General features: G+C 44.9%; 1 protein-coding gene across 1 annotated transcript in view; it reads left to right on the top strand.

Moving 5' to 3' along the window:
• The first annotated feature begins 886 nt into the window (after positions 1-886).
• The window catches only part of VMA21 (vacuolar ATPase assembly factor VMA21), a 14,158-nt gene continuing 4,371 nt past the window's right edge, over positions 887-10,673 (top strand). The window contains exons 1-2 of the mRNA XM_009636360.2: positions 887-963; positions 1,992-2,069. Of these exons, the coding sequence (XP_009634655.1) occupies positions 887-963; positions 1,992-2,069 (155 nt within the window). The remainder of the gene's footprint in view (positions 964-1,991; positions 2,070-10,673) is intronic.

The raw sequence follows: 10,673 nt of genomic DNA on the forward strand, positions 1-10,673 counted from the left end.
CTGAAGGGAAAAAAAAAAAAAAAAAAAAAAAAGCCCTGTGGCATTATGCATTTGCCTCTGTAGAAGTAAACCCTAAAAGTATCTGAACATCCAACGTAGGGGAAGGGCTGGGGAGGTCAAACTGCAAGCCAAGGCCCTCTGCTCCAGGCTTACCAGAGAGGCTCCAACTGCCTTCAGGTAAGTGGCAGAAATGCTCCAGGGCAGGCACAGCTGACAAGGCACCTGCTGGCCCCATCTTCTGTGTATTCAGGAACAGGTCAGCAGCAGCGAGAGTCCATGCACACAAAGTTAAGGCTCAGAGTTATGTGTTTGCTAGCTAATGCTCCCAGGGGAAAGATCGTCGTTTTGTCGTAGCAATGAAAGGAACGCCCTAACCTGTAATTCCTGATAACCACAGTTACATCATACTTATCCACTTTTCAATTTATCAGATTAATTTTGAATGGGACCTTCTAAGCTGAAGAAGAATTGGCCAGAAAAAAAAAAAAGGCCTTTATTCCTCTGCACTCACTGTGTCCTAACATGAGATATCGTTAAAGGCCAAATTCCTACTAACCTCAGCAGAAACAGGGACAAGCAAAGGAAAGACCAGCTAGAGAAACACCTCCCTGCAAGAGAGAGGCAGGGAGATTCAATGAAATGTGACTATTATTTATTTAGAAATTGATTGCCATACCACTGGCGGGTGGCAGGGAAACAGAAGCATCTGACATCTAGCCTGGGGCTGCCGCAGCGCTGATGCTCACGTTCCCATGTCCTGAACACGGTGTACTTGGCTGCAGCTTTGAAGCATAACTAGCACGTAGCCAAGCTTTTTGTATTTCATATTTTCTAATGTGTTTAATTACTAACTTTAATTATTGTCTGTAATTTTTACCATGAGAGGATGACAGAGCAGAGACCCTTCACGCAGCACCAAGTGGATGACTACTACGTGGCTACTTCTACTACCAAAGAAGTCAGGTCAGTTCTGGATGAGGGAGAAAGGATAGCAATCTTTTGGTGTCCCGGTGAAAGAGCTGACAGAGGGAAAAGGGTGTTTTCTCATTTTCACAGGGATAACAAGACCGTGCACCTGTACGGGGAGAGACATGAGGTAATAGAAAGTTATGACAGCGGAAAGCAAAGAGAATCTTGCCCAGACTCCTGCACCTCAAGGTCCTCCAAAGCTCCCTGTTGTTCATCAGCTTTTCAAAACACACATGCGCTTGCCCGTACGCTGGAAAGACTAGAGGTGATAAGAAGTCTTCACTTGGAAGGAAGGCTCATCACATCGGGACAACACATTGGGAAACAATGGCCTCTGCAATATGCAGGATGCTTCACCCCCTTCGTGTCTCCCTGTGGCTGCACCCCATCCAGCCAGGGTCTGTGGAGCAGGGTCCTGCCCTGTCTGCCAGAGAGCTGCTCCAGGGATCCTCAGCTGTCCCTGTGACTACTGAGGGGTCTCTGGTAGCAGGTTTGGGGTGTTTTCTCTTATTTTGCTAATTTATGTAGAAAATCGTAAAAAAATGAAGTCTAAACACTGAACTCCTCTGAGAGCTTCAGCTGTTTTCCCATGTGAGATTTAAAGGCTGTAACTCGTGTCCCTGGTGAGGTGTCAAATGGCTTCCACATGTCCAGGGAGAGCATTGCCGGTTCTGGTGTGCAGGGAAAGTGGTGACTTTTTCCCATTTTTTTGGTGTCTCCAGATATGAAAATCTCCAAAGCTCCACATTCTCAAATTGTACATCCTTCCTGTGGCTAATAACCAGACAGACACATATTTGTGTTTTAAAAGTGTAGAAACGACCCATCCTGGTAGATATTTACCTCCACGGCTGTGCAGTGGCTGCTGCTGAGTAACACACACTGCGTTCGCCTTTTCCCAGGAGCAAAGCGAGCCTGTGCTTTGGATGAAGCAAAGCGTTTTGCTGGGAGGGGAGGGAGGACATGCTGTTGATTCACTCGGCAGCATCTCCTGGTGACTTGCTCCGCCTTGTGCCTGGCAGGAAAGCTGGGCGAAGCGAGAAGCCTGACTTGCACCTCTCCATCCTTCCTGATGGAGAAACTACGAACGGTGCTACTCGGTAAGTGAAATACAGACATTCCTGGCCTCCTCTGAGCAGTGTTCATTCACCTGAAAGCCAAACTGAGGCTCTGGCTCGATTCAAATACGTTTTGGGTGAGTACCGGATCCAAACAAAGAACTCCTGTCACTATAGCTGACCTTGGAGATTTGTATTAGCTAATCAAGATGCCACACTCAAAGGACAGAACTGAAACCACAGTCTCGGTTAAAATTTAGCTGCTCTATTAATTGAGTTGGGGAAGTCTGGCTTACATCCTAAGCTGTTGGCATCCTGTGTGGCTGTAAGAATAGTACCATTCATTTTACCGGCGAATACAAATAAGATCACTGTCATACTGATGGATGGCTTAGCACGTAACAGGATGGGGGAAAAGCTGGTAATTTTATAAAATTTTATAAATTTTGTGGTGGGGTTGGCCCAGCACGCTGGGTCTCTGCGATGCTTTCCAGGACACAGGATGAACAGGGACCATTTTTTTTGTGTCAGTTGGAATGAAAATAAAATAGAGATTCTCGGGAGCAGGGAGAAGGGAAAGCAATTTTCATGTAATTGATGTTGTGAAGCTCATCAGAAATCCTTCACTTTTAGGACTGTTTCAACAAAGAAATGACAGGTTTTTAAATCCTCCCACACAATGCAGTCATATAGTAGTATCACTAATTGTTGTGATATAGTAGTATTTACCCCCAAGCTTTGTCTGCCTTATCTCTGGTTTAAAGCACACGTGCACGTATGCATTTGTATCTATCGATCTGTCTACACCAAATCTTCCCGCTTAGCTTGAGAGTCCTGTGGTTCACCTGAAGTCAGTCAGTGCCACAGCTCCGAGGGGAATGTTGAGCAGCAATCGCAGAGCAACGGCTCGGCTGAAGGTGTTCTTCCACCTCCTTCGGGAGTAGGTACCTCCACCACAAAGCCAAATCTTTTAGGAAGTGGAGAGGTGCAGTTCTGTGGCATGTAAGAGAAGCCAGCACCTGTATTTCTGACCTTTTTTTTTTTTCTGGAGCATGGAGAGTTTTAATTCTTTCTTCTTGTGGTCCAGAAACACCATCCCCCAAAGCGCGCTCTTCACCTGGTCAGCCAAACAGAGCATTTTGCCTATTTTATCTTTATTCCCAGTTCGTCCATCTACACAGCGCGGACATAGCTGGCTTGTAGATCTCACCTGGTGATGCTATTTTTTGAACTCTGGTGACTACTCAAACGCACCAATGACTGCTTCTGGGGGGACACTTTTGAATACAGCAGCTGTTCTTTCCACCTTATGTTCTAAGTTTTGCACCTGCAGACATATGTGCAAAGCCCCTAAATTTGTCTCAGATTTTCACAATGATCTTCAATAGCAGCAACAAAAAGCAGGGCCAAACAACAAATAAATACATGCATTTCTTCCAGTTGCTTTATTTTGACTTATCCATCATCAACACAGCAGTTTTAGGTAAAAAATTCTTAGAAGATTCCCTCTTATTAAAGGAAAAAAAAAAATCTGTTTCATGTACCTAACCATGACATGAGAAATGCGACTTTAAGTCCCTCCTTTGCCACCACCTGGACAAGTTTCTATGACTTGGGCAGGTTCTTTAGTATCCCATATGGGGATGGGGGTCCTGGAAGTATTTAGCTGAATCTGTTGGGGTTTGACTGCACCACCAAGACCTTCGTAAAAGTCTCCGGTCTCTGTTGCCAGTTGCTCACAGTGCCTGGACAAAGATTTCCTCAGTTCTGTTCATAAAAAGATGGTGAGAGGTCTGCCAGGACCTGGGTAGTGCCAGAAACCTTTGATTTCTAATTCATTTTGAAGGCATTTAGAACTTTGACATCCATCCAAAATGAGGACTGTATTTCATAAATTGGGTTATTTTCAGAACAGAGAATTTGTATTCATGTCCCTGAATGGACTTTGGAAGTACTTTTGCCCCTGTACTGTCCTTTCAAGCACTTAACGTTAGTAGTAGGCGACATAATTGTATGATTACAGGTCTGCCAAGAACAGCAGCCTTTGAGGGAGAGGTTCACAGATCCGGGGAGGGGAAGAGTTTACAGTCAGTGTGCACTGGTGCATACGAATAATGGTAACAGTGATGTTCTCACTCTCATTCTCAGCCATTTATAATGGACCACAGTCACAGCACTGAGAAATAATTTTTTGTTTGCCATGGCACTGTTATAACCATCAGACTTTTCAGGTATCCTTTTCAAGTATGTGGGGCTTTGGGTTTTTTCATTTTGTTTCCGACTCGGCAAGATGAAGGTAAAACATGGTTCGATTCTTTGCTGAAATAATGGTACTGGATCCCAAAGGCCAGTGCTGAAGCAGCTGGGGAGCCATGAGTCTCCCACTGGCAGATATATCATGAGGGACAGAATTCAAACAGCATGACTCTGTTACAGAATGTAAACAGCATCACTCTGCTACAGAATGCGAACAGCATCACTCTGTTGTCATCTGAGCCCATGCATTGGATAAGAAGGCTGTATCGTAACAACTTGGCCAACCTGACTGCCAGGCAGCAGAAGTGCCTTCTACAACAGAAGGAAAACCACGTCAGTATGGCCATAATCCAGACCCCTGGCAAAGGACCCTTTCCCTCTTATTCTCCACTAATAATATTCCCCCCAAGGGAATCCCCCAAAGGGGAATGCTTCACACCAGGCATTCCTAAAGAACTTACTGGAGACACGGGTTTCTTCCTGCTGCTTCTGCGCTCACCAGTAAGCAAGGCATGGCTATAATCCTGCTGTTGAGGGTATGTTTTGAAGGAAAAGGGCTGTCATCCCAGAGCTAGTAGGCATAAACTCTTACAGTTCCCATTGCATAAAACATCGTGGTTTTATGTGTAGACATTATTCAAGCCATAAAACCCATGCATGTTTCTGTACTCTGTAAACCGTGTCTCTAGACCTGTCCAGGAAACAACTGCTTTTCCAGTTTATTTGTACGTGTGGAGTTGAGGGCCACATTCAATGTTTGTCACACAACCCCCAGCTATTCAGACTGATGGATCTCTCTTCCCCTCCTGCTCCCAGCGCGTTGCAGCCCTGGCCACATCCCGCCCTGCCTAGAGGTGAGTGTGCCAACCTTGAAACCTGCTCTGCCAAGGCATGGTATTGCCTGGTTGTACTTACTCTAGCCACCCTCTTGCTTCCAGTGGTGCCTGTGAACGCAGTAAGGGAACACACCTTTTTCTATGCCACCTGCTGGACCCAGTGCTGCCCGGCTGTCCCTGCTCGGTGCCTTCAGGGTGCTGGCTGCCGCAGGAGAAACCTACTCCAGGGGCAAGCTGGAAAAGAGGTAGTGGGGATGCTGGCAGGTAGAGTTCATGCCTGTGCCTCAGCCCTAATTGGTTTTCCAGTATAGGTGCAGGTAAATTCCTTCTAAAGAATCAGACAGGGAAGGCAAACACCTAACACAGAATAAATGCAGAAGACCTCACGTAACCCTAGATGAGTGGTTTAGTGCCTCTGCATTTGGATATAAAGGTAGAAACATCTCCAATTTTTGATGGTCTTCCTGGGCACTTAGAGCAGCCCAGTTGTTCTGCCTTTGCTGAAGATTTTTTTCTTGGAAATTTTTTAGTATTAACTAGAAGACTAATCGCCCCCTTGTGACAAAATCCTTTTGGCAAAGGTGGAAAGTGGTTTGTGGTCTATCTCAGCTAAACAATACTGTGAAATTTTATCTAATAATCTAGTGTGACATTAGCTAGATGTGACTTTTTTTGTATGCATGATCAAGTTACTGTTGAGGAGCAGATTTTCATTTGGTCTCGAGCTCAGAGGTAAACCCTGGATGCACTGATGCTGTGAAATAAAACAAACCCTACAAGCCCCTGCCGCTGAAGGCAGGTGCCAGGCATTACAGCAGCCTGCCTGAGGGATAAGCCCATTCCTTTGCAGTATACTGCTACAGTAGCTCAAAACTGGGATTTTAAGGAATTCTCTGAGGGTTTTCAAATTCCAAGCACTTTTCATACACATTGCCCATCATGGCAAACCAGTGCTGTGAGGATGCTGCTCCCAGTGTGGGATCTTTCTCATGCTGCCTGATTCACTGGATTGGAATATCTGGCTTTTTTTTAATATTCTGTAGAAGAGAAATATCACCCCTCTGTCACTCTCCAGCTTCACAAAACCCTGTTGTATTTGCCAAAACTAACTATAACTCAAATAGCAGTGGGAAGGGGCTATGTTTTCTGTGCATTTGTGCTAACACACACTATTTTTTGGAAAAAGTACCCCCCCAAACCTGGAAAACAAATCCACAACATTCACTCTATAGCCAGCATTGCTTGGCTGAGCAGAGGTTAAAATGTCACATACTGGTTTAATTGCATGTATCCTGTAAGACTTTGATTACATTTGCCTGTACAGAAAAAGGGGATTTCTCCTTCCTTCAGTATCTGGCGTCTCACCTGTAACTGGTAAGTATGCATTGACTTACACCAGCTGTGGGAATTAAGCCCTTCCTCTCTATTAATGTAGGCACCTCAGGTATTTCACAACGCACATGGAAGGCAGCCACTTCCATCAGCATCACTGTCTTCTTTGGAAAATGACAGCAGTAATAGTGGGAGGTGGGCATTAGACTGTGAGACTTGTAAGCTCTGTTAGGGGTGTCTTAGCTCTTCGCTCTCACTTATCCTGGGATGGGCAATAACAGTGACAGGATTGTAACAGGGAATATATCCCTATAATGCCCATACAAATGGTTTCTTTGCTAGCCCAAAGCATTAACATCACTTTGGTTTTATTTTCACAGAAGCTGGTGGCCAACTATACAACATGTACTACGCTTTGTATTGAAAAGTTGGACTTTTGGCCTGGAGTGTCAGGAAGAGTTAGTCAATCCATTCATTTCACCTTTTGTGAAACATGCCTCCTTCTTTCTGGGGTCTAGAGGTTCACAAAACAGGTAAGTAGAGAGTATTTGCAGTACTGTTGGAGCCAAGAACATGAAGAAACTGAAAGAGAAAAGATTTGGTAGGAAGTGCTAACATCTTTAATTAGATCAACTGACATCACTGGAAAAAAATAGTGTTCCAGCACAGACATCCTTATTATTCAGCAAAAGAGACTGAGTGCCCCTAGAAATGTCAGTTTGTTTGCTCAAACTCTATCAGATGGTGTAATAAAAGACGATATTGCTCCCTAGAAATGCCAGCTCTCTCATATAGGAATTGTCCCCCAACCATGGCAAACCATGACTTGAAATAAAGCCCTGTCTCACAGCTGCTCACTCTTCTCCAGCATCTCCTCTGGGGCTAAGCTCTAACCAGGTAAAAGCATTTATTCATTCTAAGCAAGTGGTTAACAGCTTCAAAGCTGGTGCTGCACGGTGCTGCTTGTTTGTTGCTGGGAAATCTAATTTCAAAAGCCAGACCCACGGGGTCACTTGGCCCTTCTGCAAGATCAGGTCTTGTAACCCAGGTCTGTTACTGGCACCAGTAACCATGGTCCCTTCCCCAGTCCAGCTCCTTTTCTGATCCTCTGGTTTATATCTTCCTTTTTGATACATTACTATGGAAACAAAGCCTGGAAAAAAAATATTCACAAGCAGGTGGGTTTGCTTTTAAATATTATCTTTTCAGTTTTCACCTCTCCAGCTCTGCACATGTTGGGGTGATTCTTTTTCTCCATCTGCCACTAGATGGTATTGCTTCAGCAGGCACCTTCCCGGCTGCTCGGCACCCTGGTTGAGATGCAGACCCCCAGAAAAGCAGGGGCCCCCGTGCTCCTGCGTTGCAGAGCACCCCATCCCCGCAGGCTCTATTCTCAGTCTGAATTTGGAAGTGTGCTCCCTACATCAAATGAGCCCAAATGAACCGAGTTCTGCAGTCACACAATGGCGTGTGTTTTCATGTTGTTTTTAATCTTTTACTAGCAAGCTGCAAGGCAATTCACTGGGACCGGCTGAAGGGGCTGCAGTACAAATGAAGCCGAGGAGGGAAAGAAAATGCTCTTGGGGGTGCGTGGCCAGAGCTATCAGCCTAATAGGCTTTCCCGCTGCATTTACTGGGTAAACAGGGATCCCTTCATTGGCAGGCAGTCCTCTCCAAAGAGCTCACTGCTGGGAGCTGGGATGGCATCCCAGGAACGGAATTGCTCTGTACAGGCTTTATTTTTCACATTCTTCAAGCATCCCCTGGCGATTATTGTTGAGGACAGCAGCTTAGGAGTAGAAGACCTTTGGTCTCAACTAAATTGGCAGCTTCTTGTGCTTGCAGCACAATTTCTGCTTAAGGACAAATTTTATGTTTGCTCTGTAATCCAAATGGTAAGACAGGTCTGTGGGCTGCCTGAAATTCCAGAACACTTGACATATAAAACCTGAAGCAAGACAAGACTTTGTATGCTCCAGATCTTTTAAAATAACTGACAAAAAAATGCAAATAAACCGCTTTTTTTTTCTCACAGTCACAAAATTTTTCTAGTGGTTTTATATTTCCCTTATGTGCTCATGAAAGAAAAGCAGTTAAACATGCAAGGAATCACTCAGCAAAATTCTTATTAGTCTAGTAGATGAAAGCATCACTGTGATGAGGTATGAAGTAATTTTATATTAAAAATTAATAACTTGGGCTGTTAAGCCTTGAGTGTTCTACTACTTTGTAACAATTGATATGCATCTCTATGGTAAGTTTATATGATGTGAGACTTCTTTCACTTTTATGTTTCCTTGTTTTGTTGGTTTGTTATTAAACTGTCTTATGTCACTGTTTTTCCTACGGGGGAAACAAACAGGACAGTCAAGGCAGAAGTGGTAAGAACAACACGTATCTAGTGGTTAAGTGATCACCACACCTACATTCATATTATTCAGTCATCTGATTTATATCTTAACTGATTTTTTTGCCAAATTATCTTTGTTCGCTAAGTAATCCATAAATAAACAAAACCTGCTCATGCGTTTGGGTTGGAATTTGTGAGTGGCTCACCAGAGTTCAATTAGATGTTTTTAAGAACTAGTTTGAAGGTTTAAGCTCATGTTACACAGCAAACCCTCCTTCCATCCCCATCCAACTGGGTATGGGCTCCAAGGCACCCACCTGGTCCACACCAGTTGCCTTCTGCCCCCATCATGCAAATCATCTCTCTTGCTGGCTCAGGCAGCAGTGGAATCAAATGAGAGGAGGGCTGTCATGTTTCAAAAGAGTGTAAAATTGGCTGGTTTATAGTGAAAGTGTGACCACGAGAGCCAGACCTTCCTGTGTAAGCACTGAACAGCCTGAACTGTGCTGCGTCTTAAAATAACAGGAGGGAGTTGCCGGCTGAGCTATGTTCATTGCTGGAAAAAAAAATGCTTCCGACAAAGTTCACCTTCTTTCTCACATACGCTGGAGAAAACATAACAAAAGACCTTACTATTCACAACTGGAGGGGAGAAAATCAGTGCTGCAGACGTGTTGCTCCTTCCCTCCCACTTCTACAAGCTGTAGCTGCTGATGCAGTGTAATGTCCATTGCCTCTAGCCCAGTGGAGGGAAATTCACCCTGAGTAAGCTCTGAGAGGCAAGCTCACAGCAGAAATTACCCAGAACAAAGTTCTTGCTTCCTGATCTTACTGCTTGCAAGGAAAGCAACCCTTTCTTATATTTCTTCTCTCCCAGGGTCATAGGTAGCAGGATGCCATGCTGATCCACGAGAGACAGAAGAGGCCATGCCATGTGGCACGGCAACAAGGAGCAGGGCAGAGGCCACGGTGCTGAGCTGCAGAAATACTGGATGCCCGCATGCTGCGGGGAAACATGAGGGAAGAGTCACACGTGGAGTTAGTGACTCACGCAGTTAAGATTTGGAATGGCTGAGTAGTAAGATAGCAGCATGGGGTTTACCATAAAAGGGCCAAATATGTTATTGCTGTGGTATACAAGATTCAATTAAATGGCAACATTCAATTAAATGGCTTCCAGAGCTATTGTTTGGAAGCTTGCAATGCTTTGCGTTCCTGCTAGAGCTGTTTGTTGAGTATAAACAATTAACTCCCCTGGGAAATGAGGCTGATTGCATAGCACAGAGATTGTAATGCTCCGGTCTTCTGTTGAAAAGCTGGGTTCAAGTCCATCCCTTAGCAAGTATTTAAGCACAGTTGAATAGCTTCAACAGGAACATGAATTAATGGCTTAAACAGAGCATCATGCTGGGAATGCTTAGCGCTCAGCCAGGCTTCAGGAGAGTGAAACCTGCCCGAGTCCTTGGTCTCTCCTTCGCAGCACCTGTTTGTTACAGTGGGGGGTGTTTCTTTCAGGTGTTGGCCAGAAATTTCATCTGTGGCTAGAGGAGGAATTTTGATTAACTTTAGTGCCAGGAAAGCAGGAGAGCTGTGAGAGAACAAACCTCCCTCCTAGCAGGACAACACAGAGGAACTTTGTCGTTTCCCTTCAGAGAATGCCTTCACCCTTGCCTGTGTTTTTTCATTTCTAGTGTTTTCTACTGTCAAGTTTATCATAACATCTCAATAACATATATATTTTTTGGCACCAAGACCTCTGCCCTTCACTGGAAAGCCTTGACCTTCGCTGGCCCCATCACGACGGCAGCTTCGCCAGGCGCAGACCCTTTCCCCCTCCTTCAAGGGAAGCACTGACAGCCGCCACGCGGGGTG

The sequence above is a fragment of the Egretta garzetta genome, unplaced genomic scaffold (assembly GCF_000687185.1).
Source record: "Egretta garzetta isolate BGI_Z169 unplaced genomic scaffold, ASM68718v1 scaffold53, whole genome shotgun sequence".
NCBI lineage: Eukaryota > Metazoa > Chordata > Aves > Pelecaniformes > Ardeidae > Egretta > Egretta garzetta.